Raw genomic sequence first — 16,580 nt, 5'->3', positions numbered from 1 at the left:
TGGAGTTGGATAGGGCAAGTACAGCAGGTGTAACTTGGACTTCCCATAGTTGGAGCTTGGAGTTGGATAGGGCAAGTACAGTAGGTGTAACTTGTACTTCCCATAGTTGGAGCTTGGAGTTGGATAGGGCAAGTACAGTAGGTGTAACTTGGACTTCCCATAGTTGGAGCTTGGAGTTGGATAGGGCAAGTACAGTAGGGGTAACTTGTACTTCGCATAGTTTGAGTTTTTTTTCATGCATAACAACTAGTTCTTCTCAATCTGACAGTGCTGTCTCCCCTTTTTCACAGGATTATACCATCACAATGTATTTCCAGCAAAGTTGGCGAGACAAGCGTTTGGCATACGCTGAGCTGCCCCTCAACCTGACTCTGGATAACCGCGTGGCGGACCAGCTGTGGCTCCCAGACACCTACTTCCTTAACGACAAGAAGTCCTTTCTGCATGGCGTGACAGTAAAGAACCGTATGATTCGACTGCATCCTGATGGCACCGTGTTATATGGACTCAGGTAAAGCTAACTTTCATTGGAATTCTACTGTACCTAAAGTGGTTAAAGCCTGGCCTGTAAGACAGAACTGGAAGATACCTTGGGAACAGTGAGGCATGGGAGGAAATAGGTCTGTGTCTAAATAGTATCACGACCCTCCCGCCTTTTAACGTTCCTTCCTTCCTTCCCAGAAATAAACAGTCTAGAGAATCACAGATGAAAACACAACCAACTTGAATTATTTTGCTGAATTGCTGAAGCCAGAATTCAATTTTAAGTAGTTATAGCCTGCCTTGACAATGACATGACATGCTAATACCTGACATACTGTATACAGTCAGGTCCATAAAGATGAGCAAAAAATACTGTATAAAATAAATTATACAAATACTGAGCTATATTGTATGCTCAAAGAATTGGGATATTATATTATTTTATACTAATACAATTGCTCAGAGAAAGGGATTTTGTTTAACAAGTAATACAAAAAAATCTAAAAAAGATAAGGGGCAAAATGATTGCTACCCGTTTACAGTACTCTAGCGTTCTTCCCTTGTGAGGATAACGACACTGAGCCTTTTTCTAAAATGTTTTGGGAGATTGGAGAACACGTTGGGAGGGATCTCAGACCATTCTGCCATTTTTTGAGCATACAATATTGCTCAGTATTTGTATACTTTATTCTTTACAGTCTTTTTTGCACATCTTTATCAAGGGTGTCAATAATTATGGACCTGACTGTACATATGGTGCACATGTTTGGGTTTTTAAATCAATGAATTTCCATTAAGTCTATTTCTGGTGCATCATTTGTCTCTGGTGAATGGTGGCCTTGGAGGACAAGACAGAGAGTCAGTGCTCTTTGGGTTATGTAATGCTGATGTTTGTTGATTTGTTCCACAGGGCAGTCCCATTTTGAAATGTTTCAACGCTAAAATCAAATTCAGCTGCAAATGTTAATTATAGGAAGCTTACAGCTAAATGCACAGATGCTGCTGAAATGGCAACATGACTATGTTATGCCACTGCTATTACCTCATTCCACTCCACAATCAGTGGAGATGGCATTTGGCTCTTATCATGGGCTTTCCTTATTGTCTAGAATATTAAATATATCTTAGATAAGCCTCTGGAAAAGGATTTTGCTATTTTCAAGAATGGGGGACTTTGCACATGCCCATTGATATGAAATATAATGAGTGTCTGTAAGATATGACAGTCGTCTCCATTCCCACATGAACAAATACTTTAGCATACAATGGTATAAATACTCTAGTATTCACTGTAGTGTTTTTGCAGACTTTACTAAAGTCCGCAAAAACACTGTAGTGGATACTTTTGTATTTACTGTAGTATAGTGTAGTATTTACAGTTAACTATTGTATAAATACTGTAGTAACAGAAAATGGTAGTATATATTGTAGTAATTAATATAGTGTATATGCGGAATGTACTATACTATAGTATTTACTGTAGTGTTTTTGCGGACTGTGGTATAATATTGGATTTACTGTAGTCTTTTGGCAGACATCACTGTAGTATTTGCTATAGTGTTTTAGTTATATTATCTTTGACATAGAAGTGGAGGCTTTCTCCTTGAGGAAACTTACTGAAGAAATACTAAAAGAGCAAATTTTCCATAACCTGTAGGTAGGAAGGTAGGTAGGTAGGACTGGGGTCTGAACGGATAGTTCAGAGCTTCTGCTCTTTTCTATAACCTGTAACAAACACAATCTATACTTGGCATGTAGGATTCTCACTTATGTGTGGCACAAATTGGTATATTGGGGAGTGGGATGGGCGGGCTATATGCAAATTAAATACTGTAGTATATACAGTGTCTTCAGAAAGTATTCACACCCCTTGATTTATTCCCAAAAAATGTGTGTTACAAGGTGGGATGAAAATGTATTTAATAGTAATTCTCTGTCAATGATCTACACAAAATACTCTGTACTGCCAAAGTGGAAGAAGAATTCTAACATAAAATTTTAATAAAAACACTAATATAAACACTAATATATCTTGATTACATATGTATTCACTCCCTGAGTCAAAACATGTTAGAATCACCTTTGGCAGCGATTACAGCTGTGAGTCTATCTGGGTAAATCTTTAAGAGCTTTGCGCCCCTGGATTGTACAATATTTGCACATTATTCTTTTAAAAATTCTTCATGCTCTGTCAAGTTGGTTGTTTACCATAAATTTTCAAGACGATTTAAGTCAAACTGCAACTAGGCCACTCAGGAACATTCAATGACATCTTGGTAAGCAACAGTGTATATTTAGCCTTGTGTTTTAGGTTATTGTCCTGCTGAAAGTTGAATTTGTCTCCCAGTGTCTGTAGGAAAGCAGAGTGAACCAGGCGTTTCCTCTAGGATTGTGCCTGTGCTTAGCTCTATTCTGTTTATTTTTAGCCCCCCAATAACTCCCTAGTCCTTGCCGATGACAAGCATACCCATTACATGATGCAGCCATCACCATTCTTAAAAATATGACGAGTGGTGCTCAGTGATATATTGTGCTGGATTTGCCCCAAACATAATGCTTTGTAATCAGGACATAAACTTTTCACTACATAAAGTTAATTTCTTTGCCATAACTTTTTGCAGTTTTACTTTTGTGCCTTATTGCAAACAGGATGCATGTTTTGGAATATTTCCTTATTTTCAATCTGTCATTCAGGCTAGAATTGTGGAGTAACTACAGTGTTGTTGATCCATCATCAGTTTTCTCCTATCACAGCCATTAAACTCTGTAACTGATTTAAAGTCACCATTGGCCTCATTCATGGAGAAATCCCTGAGTGGTTTAATTTCTCTCCGGCAAGTTAGGAAGGACGCCTGTATATTTGTAGTGACTGGGTGTATTGATTGTATGAATACACCATCCAAAGTTGAATTAATGACTTCACCATATTCAATGTCTGCTTTTTTTACCCATCTACCAAAAGGTTCTTTGCAAGGCATTGGAAAACCTCCCTGGTCTTTGTGGTTGAATCTGTGTTTGAAATTCACTGCTCGACTGAGTGACCTTGCAGACAATTGTATGTGTGGGGTACAGAGATGAGGTAGTCATTCAAAAATCATGTTAAACACTGTTGCTGCACACAGACCATGCAATTTATTATTGACTCGTTAAGCACATTTTAACTCCTGAACTTATTTAGGCTTGCCATAACAAAGAGGTTGAATACTTATTGACTCAAGACATTTCCGCTTATCATTTTTTATGAATTTGTAAAAAAAATATATATATATAAAATATTAAAATATAATTCCACTTTGGCATTATTGGGTATTGTGTGTAGCCCAGTGACAATTTAAATCTAAATTGAATTAATTCTAAATTCAGACTGTAGCACAACAAAATGTGGAAAAAGTCAAGGGGTGTGAATACTTTCTGAAGGCGCTGTACTATAGTAATTACTGTCGTGTTTTTGCGGAGTATAGTGTTTTTGCAGACATTTCTGTATTATTTACTGTACTGTTTTTGTGGTCTGTAGTATATTGTAGTGTTTACTATAGTATTCTTCAGTTTACTACATAATTCTATAGTAAGTACTGTTTGTATTCTATATACACTGCTCAAAAAAATAAAGGGAACACTTAAACAACACAATGTAACTCCAAGTCAATCACACTTCTGTGAAATCAAACTGTCCACTTAGGAAGCAACACTGATTGACAATAAATTTCACATGCTGTTGTGCAAATGGAATAGACAAAAGGTGGAAATTATAGGCAATTAGCAAGACACCCCCAATAAAGGAGTGGTTCTGCAGGTGGTGACCACAGACCACTTCTCAGTTCCTATGCTTCCTGGCTGATGTTTTGGTCACTTTTGAATGCTGGCGGTGCTTTCACTCTAGTGGTAGCATGAGACGGAGTCTACAACCCACACAAGTGGCTCAGGTAGTGCAGCTCATCCAGGATGGCACATCAGTGCGAGCTGTGGCAAGAAGGTTTGCTGTGTCTGCCAGCGTAGTGTCCAGAGCATGGAGGCGCTACCAGGAGACAGGCCAGTACATCAGGAGACGTGGAGGAGGCCGTAGGAGGGCAACAACCCAGCAGCAGGACCGCTACCTCCGCCTTTGTGCAAGGAGGAGCACTGCCAGAGCCCTGCAAAATGACCTCCAGCAGGCCACAAATGTGCATGTGTCTGCTCAAACGGTCAGAAACAGATTCCATGAGGGTGGTATGAGGGCCCGACATCCACAGGTGGGGGTTGTGCTTACAGCCCAACACCGTGCAGGACGTTTGGCATTTGCCAGAGAACACCAAGATTGGCAAATTCGCCACTGGCGCCCTGTGCTCTTCACAGATGAAAGCAGGTTCACACTGAGCACATGAGCACATGTGACAGACGTGACAGAGTCTGGAGACGCCGTGGAGAACGTTCTGCTGCCTGCAACATCCTCCAGCATGACCGGTTTGGCGGTGGGTCAGTCATGGTGTGGGGTGGCATTTCTTTGTGGGGCCGCACAGCCCTCCATGTGCTCGCCAGAGGTAGCCTGACTGCCATTAGGTACCGAGATGAGATCCTTAGACCCCTTGTGAGACCATATGCTGACACATGCACATTTGTGGCCTGCTGGAGGTCATTTTGCAGGGCTCTGGCAGTGCTCCTCCTTGCACAAAGGTGGAGGTAGCGGTCCTGCTGCTGGGTTGTTGCCCTCCTACGGCCTCCTCCACGTCTCCTGATGTACTGGCCTGTCTCCTGGTAGCGCCTCCATGCTCTGGACACTACGCTGGCAGACACAGCAAACCTTCTTGCCACAGCTCGCACTGATGTGCCATCCTGGATGAGCTGCACTACCTGAGCCACTTGTGTGGGTTGTAGACTCCGTCTCATGCTACCACTAGAGTGAAAGCACCGCCAGCATTCAAAAGTGACCAAAACATCAGCCAGGAAGCATAGGAACTGAGAAGTGGTCTGTGGTCACCACCTGCAGAACCACTCCTTTATTGGGGGTGTCTTGCTAATTGCCTATAATTTCCACCTTTTGTCTATTCCATTTGCACAACAGCATGTGAAATTTATTGTCAATCAGTGTTGCTTCCTAAGTGGACAGTTTGATTTCACAGAAGTGTGATTGACTTGGAGTTACATTGTGTTGTTTAAGTGTTTCCTTTATTTTTTTGAGCAGTGTATATAAAACTGTAGTATTTTTTAATGTGCGGACTTTCGTATTAATGAGAGAGTTTGATGATGTTTGGAAGTGAGAGGGGGAACTAATGGGCTGGTAAATGCTTACTTAATATGTCTCTTGGTGGAATCAGCTGTGGGTGCAGGGGAGGGAGGGGTGGAGGGGTGGAGGTGGTAGCAGCTTCTCCTGCTGCCCAGAGGGAGTTGGTGAAAAGGTGGAGGAATGAATTGAGGACAGAATCATAAAGTGAGGACAAAATCCTGTGTAGAGTACAGAGGGACTGTAGGGCAGTGCTATTCAAAGCTGGGGTCATGGGGAATTGCAAGTGGGATTGCCAATTTTTTTAATTCAAATCAACAAAATAAAGGGGGTGGGGTGGGGAGGTATTAAGAGTACAGATTATTTTATGGGACTATATACAAACTTTTTGAGAAAGATAATTTGAAAAATAAAATGTTATTGAGTAAATGTATTTATTGGTTCTCTTAATTTTGATAAAAGAGATGAACATGTAATGAATTGAAGGTTATTTGTTAATGTGAAAATATAATTTTACTGATTTTAAGATTGTGCCATTAGATTTGGGGTGAGGTGAGCCTCTATGACTTATCGTAAAGACCATGACCCCTTTACCATTCACAGGAAGACATAAAAATTCATACTTTCCTGTTAATTTGATTGATTGACATGTGAGCTTCTCTTACAGTATAAGCCTGGAGTGTTTTCAGCAGGCATGACACAGGGACACAACATTGTTTTTATTGTCCAACAGAACGAACGTAGTAGTCACTATTGTACTGCACGAGACAAACAAATATAGCACACCACTTATTCCTGGCTATTTTGTTTTGCTGGGATGTGAGGAGGAGGAGGAGGTGGCGCACTTCCCATCCAGAATTCTGTGCCCCAGAAAAAGGCAACAAAAAACCTTCTAATCCCTTATCACCACAATGTCCCAGTTTCATCAATGAACCAGCCCAGACAGTGAGTCTGCAGTGAGGTTCTCGCAGGGACCCACCCAGATGACTGGGGGGCTGCTGGGGGGAGAGGAGCATCTTGGGGCCCTTTCAAAGCAACACAGCAGCCGGAGCCCCAGGGGTCACAGGCTTTGTTTCTTCACCCAACATGTTGCAGCTTTGCTTTTCAGGAGTCATGTACAGTAAAGCTGTGAGATAGAAAACAATATGCAGTGCAGAGTGAAATGCCCTTCGTCTATGATATAGCCGGAGGGGAGTGATGATGAGGTTATGGTGTGTTGGGCCTTGGGGAGAGTCAGAATACCTTTGCTACGGCATCATGCCTTAACACAACAAAGTGAAGATAGTCAAAAAGTACGTCGTCACAAAAGGTGACTTACTGTATGGAACTGTGTTCTGTTTTCATCATGGTTGTATAGCCGCTGCAGAAAACACTCCACATTGTTTTTCTTTTGCACTCTATACACTTGTGTTTGACAGTAGTTGTAGTGGCTTGTATTAGCCTGCACACTATAAACCTCTTGCTATATGCAGAATCGTCCAGCAACCTGGAAGACAGCATGGACTTAGGCATCTTAAATTATGGATCCCAAATGTAAAACAGGCTGTTGTAAAGGGTGAACTTCCCCACCACTCTCTCTCGCCTCCTAAAACACACAAACACACAAACTGTGTACCTATCAAACTCTCTCTGTGAATGGGCAGTCCATCTGACACATAGGGGTGATGAGTTGTAACTCAGTTACTTTTTCCATTCAGGCAAACCAGTGAGCTCCGTATTTCATTTAAACCAGAAGCCTGAAAACAGGCGAAAGCTGGTATGATTTAACAGAGCAGATGTAATTATTAAAATGTGCTGCACTGGTAAATATATCATACACAAATCATCTGTAACCCGTGGGATTTTCCTAGGCTTCTGGATTTATTGGAATTGAATTTAATGAATATATTTATATATAGCAGTCAATCACAATTTAGTGTGAGAATAAAGCCCATACTCAATGCACAGGTGCTAACATTTTGCTAAATTTTTCAACTGATTCAATGTATCCCAAGGGAATAAAACAAGCTTGCTATATTTGACTTTCTGCATTTGGTTGTTGGCTTTGGGGCTTGATTGAATTAGATGTTTACATGAAACACTTAGGATGTACCTATGGTTTTGTTTGAAGTTAGTGGTTTAACAGTTTGAATTCATTCATGGTGTTTCTTCTATGGGTGGAAGTGTAAATATGAAGCTAATATCTCCAGTGCATGAGGTTGCTGTCACAACATAGATTAGGGCTGTCATAAGACCTCTGTGAGCACAAAAATGCTACTCACTGAGACACATTCGTTTTGTATTACAACTTCTCTCTATTTGGAATCCACTTGCCTCAGTCAGAACACATTCCCAACAACCTCACCTTCTGCTATTTCATTCATTTAAAATTCATAAAGAGCTGACCACAGCTATTATGGAAGGTCTCAAACAGTTGGCCAGATTATGAGAAATGAACCCACATGTATCTTTCTCTCCTTCTCCCTTCTTTTCTCATCCCTCGCTCCTAAGAAATAGACCTTGGACAGGTCTGTATGCAACACTAGACTGCCAATGATTGCATTTCCTTTTTTATTTTTTTCAATACGAGACAACTGCCTAACATTACTCATTTAAAGATTCACATCGTGCAGTCAAGGCTAAGCTACAATTTCTTAAAGGTTACCAAGGTAACAGCGGTTCTCTCTACCCCCTTTTCTCTCACACTCTATGTCTCTGCTCTCCTTTTCTTCCAGAATAACCACCACAGCAGCTTGCATGATGGACTTGAGGAGGTACCCGCTCGACGAACAGAACTGCACCCTGGAAATCGAAAGCTGTAGGTGGACTTAATACAAACGTCTTCACCCCCATTCCTCCCCACTCTGGCTAAGTAACACCCCCTCCCCCTCTCACAACTGCCTGCCTGGGCTGGTAGGTAGGGACAGTGGGAATCTCGTTCATCCATTCATGCGCGTCACTAATTAGATGACGAGGCATTTGGCTACCTTAAGAGAGTCATAGTTAGGGACAGCCCATGATCCCAGACAGTTAGTGTTTTTTAAAATTCATCTCAAGTCTCTCTATACATTTAAAATAAAAGCCAACCTTTAGACCTGTCATACGGTACTGTATGTCTCTAGTAGCCTATTGAATTTCATGTTGTTTACTTCATGTTGTTTCTGTCAATATTTACAAAACATATTTGGAATTTAACCTTTTGCAGTATGGTTTGCATGAGTGTAATTCACATATTTTCTGAAACGAGAAGTCTTACAATGCATTTTAACTGCATTATAATGTGTTATGCCTGCAGGCTTGAGGTGTTAATGAGAGATGAAACCCAAGTAATTCGACCAAAATTCTCCATACAGTCTAACTTCACCCTCTAGCTTAGACTCCCTGGTGATTCTGATGTAGCTTAGACTCCCGGGTGATTCTGATGTAGCTTAGACTCCCGGGTGATTCTGATGTAGCTTAGACTCCCGGGTGATTCTGATGTAGCTTTGACTCCCGGGTGATTCTGATGTAGCTTAGACTCCCTGGTGATTCTGATGAAGCTTAGACTCCCTTGTCATTCTGATGTAGCTTAGACTCCCTGGTGATTCTGATGTAGCTTAGACTCCCAGGTCATTCTGATGTTTCTTTGACTCCCGGGTGATTCTGATGTAGCTTTGACTCCCTGGTCATTCTGATGTTTCTTTGACTCCCGGGTGATTCTGATGTAGCTCAGACTCCCGGTTGATTCTGATGTAGCTTAGACTCCTGGGTCATTCTGATGTAGCTTAGACTCCCTGGTGATTCTGACGTAGCTTAGACTCGCTGGTGATTCTGATGTAGCTTTGACTCCCAGGTGATTCTGATGTAGCTTTTCTTGTGTAGTTTTCATTCAATAGAGTTTTCAGTACAATTATCTTAAGCCATCCCTTTAAATACGGTGTACCTTTAATTAGAATTTTGTCAACAAACTCACTAGAATACACCTAATATGATCCACTAATGCTAGCGACCCTCAGGAACAACGACACAGACATGCCAGAGGAAAGAAAGGTAAACGGAATGGAATGATACAAAATGTAGGCAACAAATTGAAGGAAACTATCACAAAAGTGACAGTTATAAATGTATGTGGGTATTACTTACGGTGACTCCCGATAGTGGCTGATATTAAACATGATACAAATTGTACAGAAGCCTGTAGCTTGGGTTTCCAAATTTCATCAACGCAAATTATGAGGGCATACAATTAAAATTCAGGATAACGGTACAGCTGTTTATAGCCTACTTCACTGTGGTAAAGGGTCCACAATACATGCCATGTTGATATGATTTTCAGTATGCTTCTAAATATGTGGTACATTCAATTGATTGGACATGATTTGGAAAGTACCACATTTGACAGTGCATGTCAGAGCAAAAACCAAGCCATGAGGTTGAAGGAATTGTCCGTAGAGCTCAGAGACAGGATTGTGTCGAGGCACAGATCTGGGGAATGGTACCAAAAAATGTCTGCAGCATTGAAGGTCCCCAAGATTGAAGGTCCCCAAGCTTCCTAGAGCTTCCTAGAGCTGGCCGCCCGAGCAATCGGGGGAGAATGGCCTTGGTCAGGGAGGTGACCAAAAATCCGATGGTCACTCTGATAGAGCTCTAGAGTTCCTCTGTGAAGATGGGAGAAACTTTCAGAAGGACAACCATCTCTGCAGCTCTCCACCAATCAGACCGTTATTGTAGAGTGGCCAGACGGAAGCCACTCCTCAGTAAAAGGCACATGACAGCCCACTTGGAGTTTGTCAAAAGGCACCTAAAGACTCTCAGACCATGAGAAACAAGATTCTCTGAATGCCAAGCATCACGTCTGGAGGAAACCTGGCACCATCCCTATGGTGAAGCATGGTGGTGGCAGCATCATGCTGTGGGGATGTTTCTCAGTGGCAGGGACTGGGAGACTAGTCAGGATCGAGGCAAAGATGAAAGGAGCAAAGCACAGAGAGATCTTTGATGAAAACCTGCTCCAGAGTGCTCAGGCCCTCAGACTGGGACGAAGGTTCACCTTCCAACAGAACAACGACCCTAAGCGCACAGCCAAGACAATGCAGGAGTGGCTTCAGGACAAGTCTCTGAATGTCCTTGAGTGGCCTAACTTGAACCCGATCGAACATCTCTGGAGATACCTGAGAATAGCTGTGCAGCAACACTCCCAATCCAACCTGACAGAGCTTGACACGATGTGCAGAGAAAAATGGGAGAAACTCCCCAAATACAGGTATGCAAAGCTTATAGCGTCATACTCAAGAAGACTCGATGCTGTAATCGCTGCCTAAGGTGCTTGAACAAAGTACTGAGTAAAGGATCTGAATTCTTATTTAAATGTGGTATTTACCTTTTTTATTGGTAATAAATGTGCAAACATTTCTAAAAACCTATTTTGCTGCTTTGCCATTACGGAGTATTGTGTGTAGATTGATGAGGGGGGAAAACGATTTAAGCAAATTTAAGAATAACGCTGTAACATAACAAAATGTGGAATAAGTCAAGGGGTCTGAATACTTCCGAAGGCACTGTAAATCTATCTCATACTTCTCACTTTGATTCCACTGGCATTGTGATGGAGCCCTGGAGACACTGGTGGACTCTTCAGGCCCCCCCCCCCCCATGCTCCGTTCGAGGCATAATAAATCAAATAAACCCACGTCAAAGTCTGTCTCTTTAAGCTAGAGGTATCTGTTTTGCATGGGCTGTGTCTCAATCAACCACATCCACAAATGTCAGCCTTCCACATCTCCGGTGGAAGGTGGAAGAGCTACAACGGTGTTTGTCATACCAGGAGACATCTCAAAAATCAGTCTTCTCATGGTAACATCTTGTCACGTTCTGACCTTAGTTTCTTTTTTATGTCTTTGTGTTAGGTTGGTCAGGGCGTGCGTTGGGGTGGGCAGTCTATGTTCTTTTTTCTAGGTTGTTTGTTTTCTATGTGTTTGGCCTGGTGTGGTTCCCAATCAGAGGCAGCTGTTTATCGTTGTCTCTGATTGGGAGCCATATTTAGGTAGCCTGTTTTCCATTGTGTGTTGTGGGTGGTTATTTTCCATTTCAGTGTTTGCACCATACGGGACTGTTTCGGTTGTTTGTTCGTGTTTTTGTTATTTTGTTCTGTGTTCATTTGATTTTATTAAAAATCTAATTATGGACACTTACCACGCTGCACATTGGTCCGATCCTTGGTACTCCTCCTCAGACGAAGAGGAAATCCGTTACACATGTGTAGCGTCCAAACGGTCTTGAAATTAAAATGACCACTATGGAAAGATGGGACTCTCATGGACACGATGGAGGTAATCCGTTACTGGGCCAAAAAATGAATGGAAGTGAATAGGATATTTTCACGTCAAAATTCTACAGGTAATTCCACAGTAAAAAAATAAAACATAAAAATCTGAGTTTTTTTATATCTCTCAGAAATAGGACACACACTTCAAAACATACTTCCTTTTGATTAAATGTTTTACTGTCTGTTTTTCAATGGATTCATCTGTTATTCAGTGTGTTTCTATGGGCTAATGAAAAACTCAAACAGGAAGTACCAGTGACTTACTCAATACGAAAGTGGACCGATAAAGCGAATGCCTAGCTACAGGATTGTTTTGCTTGCACAAACTGGAATATGTTCTGTGATTCATCCGATGGTATTGAGGAGTTTACCACATTAACAAGTGCTTCGACGACGTCGTCCCCACAGTGACCGTACATACACATCCCAACCAGAAGCCATGGATTACAGGCAACATCCGCACTGTGCTAAAGAGCTGCCGCTTTCAAGGAGTGGGACACTAATCCGGACGATTATAAGAAATCCCGCTACGGCCTCTGACAAACCATCAAACAGGAAAAGCATCAATACATGACTAAGATCGAATCCTACTACACCAGCTCTGACACTCATTGGATGTGGCAGGGCTTGCAAACTATCACGGATTAGGGAAACCCAGCCGCGAGCTGCCCACTGATGAGAGCCGCAAACGAATACATCACCATTGTTAAATTTGCCGACGACACGACGGTGTGTAGGCCTGATCACCAACGACAATAATACCGCCTACAGGGAGGAAGTCAGAGACCTAGGAGTGTGGTGCCAGGACAACAACCTCTACCTCAACGTCAGCAAGACAAAAGAGCTGATCGTGGATTATAGGAAACGGAGACTGCTGAACAGTTAATCAAATGGCTACCCTGACTATTTGCATTGACCCCCTTTTTATTTGCACTGACTCTCTTGCACCAGCTCTATGCACAATCACAGGACTACCCACACACTCACAACATATTACACTAACACTCCAACACACACATACTCACACACACACACACACACACACATACACTACATATGCTCACACAAAACACACACACACATGCACATTGACGCCACAGACAAACACACTCACACATAGACACACTTTCCCACTCTTTCACACTGTTCACATACGCTGCTGCTACTCTGTTTATTATCTATCCTGATTACCTAGTCACTTTTACCCCTACCTACATGTGCATATTATCTCAATTACCTCAACTACCTTGTAACCCTGCACATTGACTCGGTACCGGTACTCCTTGTATGTAGCCCTGTGTTTGTTATTTTATTGTGTTACTATTTCATTTTTTAGCAAATTATTCTTGCTTTTCAACTCTGCATTGTTGGGAACGGGCTCATAAGTAAGCATTTCAAAGTAAAGTCTATACCTGTTCTATTCGGCACATGTGACAAATAAATGTTGATTTGATTTGTTGTCATACAGTTTAGCTAAGTGGGTGACCATGTTATATACAGTACCAAGGGACTGAAGGCCTATTCTCCTCTGCTTTGGTCCATTCTGCTTCCCTAATGTCAAAGGTGAGATATTCTACCAGTACTGAACCTGTTCATTCTCCTCAAATCCCCTCCACCCATTCTCTGTAACCTGAGACAGATGGGTACACCACAGATGACATTGTTTTCTACTGGCACGGAGGTGACACTGCGGTGACGGGGGTGGATAAGCTGGAGCTTCCTCAGTTCTCCATCGTAGCACTTCGCCTGGTGTCCAGGGAGGTCAGGTTTACCACAGGTAAGGCCTCCACACCTCATATCTGTGCTGAAGGGGTAGTAATGCCATAAGAATACATTCTAAGAAATATGCAGAAATACATTTTGATGGTCCTGTATGTACATGTTAGTTATTTTTCAACTTAACAATGATAGAATGTAGGCTTGCTTGTAGGATTAGTTAAACTGTCAGTCCAGTTCCACTCACTGTTTTGTGTTATTAATGTTATTCCAATGGGTAGCACTTCCAACTAGCTGCTTAACAGTTCAGAGAACGTTTCCTGCAGAATATTTAAAGTAATCTCCATGTGACAGTTAACTTGAGTTCATTTAGTAGTCTAGTCTTTAAGTAGTCTTGCCCTTGTGTGTGCACTTGTTTATTTATATTCACGAGGTATAGCAGAAAGGAATAAAATATGTATGCCCGGATATTGATTCATTAAAAGATTTACCAGACCAGGGAGATGAAAGGGTCATTTTTCATTGTGTGTAGCACACAGTCGATTGCCTTTTAAATTAAAACCATCATGACTATCTTAGGCCCTTTCTCTCATTTTGATAAAGTGGTCATACAAACTCCCTTGAGGGAATTAGTTATGCATTCATAGCGGTAAACATTTCTCTCTAGCTGAAGTAGGGGAAAGTCAAAGCCACAGGGGAATCTATCTTTCTCATTAACATCTTGTTGTTGAGCTTGTTTGAATAATCAATACATTCAATGCAACCAATTAATGTCTCATCATAACGAGCTGACATTTTTCTCTGCAACATGCATTAATGTTAAGCGCCATAGGTTCACCCCACCAGCTACATCACAGTCTCATGTGGGTTCCTCCTCCTCACTTAAGTAGTGAGAAGACGTGCTCTCCAATTACGGGCCTTTTTAAATCCCCTTTTGGTGATATTTAGAGGACAGAGAAAGTGCTAAACAGAGAAAAACACAGCAGCTCTCCATGACAATTCTCAGAGGGATGCTGGAGCTGCCTGCTGAGATGGGGGGCTTGCAGAAAAATCTGCTGTGCTTGCGACTTTCTGCCATGTTTAATTGGAATCGAACTTGTCCCTGGAAAGGAATCCATTGCTTTGGGGAAATGAAGTGCTCAGTCTGAACGAATGGAGAAATGACTACCCCGCGCATTGTCAAAGTGCAGACTTAGGAACTCATAAATTGTGCCAGCGGTTCTTCCTTTTCTGCACTGATGTGTTTCCTCTGCCCCTCTCAATCCCTCCATCACTCCATCCTCTCTCCTTCTCTCTTGTTCTCTGTGAAAGGTTCCTATCCCAGGCTATCGTTGAGTTTCAGGATTAAAAGGAACATAGGCTACTTCATCCTGCAGACATACATGCCCTCCATCCTGATCACCATCCTCTCCTGGGTCTCCTTCTGGATCAACTACGATGCCTCTGCAGCTCGGGTGGCCCTGGGTAAGACTCCATCTCCACGGCAGTGTTTCAGCAACACAATTTATTCTCAGTGAACACAGTGGGCAAGGTTGTCTTCAACTTTTCTCACAAGTTTGCTCTAACATGTTGCCTTACAAAATGCTACGCAAAGCACAATTTTGAATCGCCATAAACAGATTAGTGACCATCTCCCACTTACAAAAAGGAGCCATTACTACCACTCATAGTTTGCACTTTCCATTGAAAACAGAAAGCTATAAATCTACCCAGCAGGAGCAACTTGTCAAACAACGTTTAGAGGCGCACAAACTTCCCACTCAAAATCATTACCTTGCACTTTGGACCAAATATTTTACTTTAATGGTGATGACTACTAATCTATATCTAATAATAATCTATTTATGTTTGTGTTTGCAATTTCCAGGTGTTACAACGGTGCTCACCATGACAACCATTAACACCCACCTTAGGGAGACCCTCCCAAAGATCCCGTACGTGAAAGCCATCGACGTCTACCTCATGGGCTGTTTTGTGTTTGTGTTCCTGGCCCTGCTCGAATATGCCTTCGTAAACTACGTGTTCTTTGGCCGGGGCCCCCAGCAACAGAAGAAAATCCACGAGCGGCTGAACAAAACCAACAACGAGCGCCCGCGATACGAAGAGAAGCGCCTGAGGGAACAGGTTTGCATCTTCAGCTTCCTTTTTCTCTCTGCATCAGAATCAGAATCCTAGCGTAAAACAATCCCGAGCACAGACATCACAAGACTGCAAAATACGCATTCCTTTATGTTGGTTTGACGTAAGACATACTTTCACAAACCTGAAGATGCTACTCCACCAGATACATATACAACAGCCATCCTCCATTGCTTTTTCTCCAGCACTGACTCTTTGATTTTAATGAACATAGTTTTTTTGGCATTGAGATATACTGTAGCTGTTCATTTAACTACATTCCCATTCTCCTCTCAGGTTGTTGTCTTTGTTTTGGCTGTTGATTTGATTCAGTCTGTGCTGTCCTGGGAGTTGCATCTTCACCAACATTCACCCACTTTTGACAAATTTGAATGGGTATGCAGGCAGAAACATTAGTATTCAGAGGGAAATGCTAAAACGGCCCGACTGAATGAAGCCCCTTGTCTCTGTGTCTGAAATATGACATGCCATGCTTATGCAAAGTTGTTCTTGTTAACCTTATGTTTATGCATTCTGTATTTTTAAGATGTGCTTAATTGTCAGTGTTTTATAGGCGTTTAATGTTGAATAATTGTTTTTCATTGCAAGGACTCCATCGCCACGCCGTTTCAAACCAACACCCTCAGGTCATATACACAGAGAAGAAATCTGTACCTCGAGGAGCAAAGAAAAGTTGGGGTACATGCATTTAGAAATCATATGAGCTGTGGGACTGCAGTCTAATAGAGGTCTGATAAAATGGTTGATAGAGTGATGGCAATT

At 42.0% G+C, this 16,580-nt stretch overlaps 1 protein-coding gene across 2 annotated transcripts in view; it reads left to right on the top strand.

The window, feature by feature from the left end:
• The window catches only part of LOC139552476 (gamma-aminobutyric acid receptor subunit beta-4-like), a 60,694-nt gene that overhangs the window by 36,706 nt on the left and 7,408 nt on the right, over positions 1 to 16,580 (top strand). The window contains exons 4-9 of one of the 2 annotated variants that reach the window (XM_071364250.1): positions 291 to 511; positions 8,395 to 8,477; positions 13,603 to 13,740; positions 14,991 to 15,143; positions 15,547 to 15,803; positions 16,407 to 16,496. In XM_071364250.1, the coding sequence (XP_071220351.1) occupies positions 291 to 511; positions 8,395 to 8,477; positions 13,603 to 13,740; positions 14,991 to 15,143; positions 15,547 to 15,803; positions 16,407 to 16,496 (942 nt within the window). The remainder of the gene's footprint in view (positions 1 to 290; positions 512 to 8,394; positions 8,478 to 13,602; positions 13,741 to 14,990; positions 15,144 to 15,546; positions 15,804 to 16,406; positions 16,497 to 16,580) is intronic. The other variant, XM_071364251.1, reaches the window with a different exon arrangement.

Source organism: Salvelinus alpinus, chromosome 24 (genome assembly GCF_045679555.1).
Source record: "Salvelinus alpinus chromosome 24, SLU_Salpinus.1, whole genome shotgun sequence".
Lineage (NCBI taxonomy): Eukaryota > Metazoa > Chordata > Actinopteri > Salmoniformes > Salmonidae > Salvelinus > Salvelinus alpinus.
Note: the sequence above shows the minus strand (reverse complement) of the source record. Positions and strands in the feature narration are given on the sequence as shown.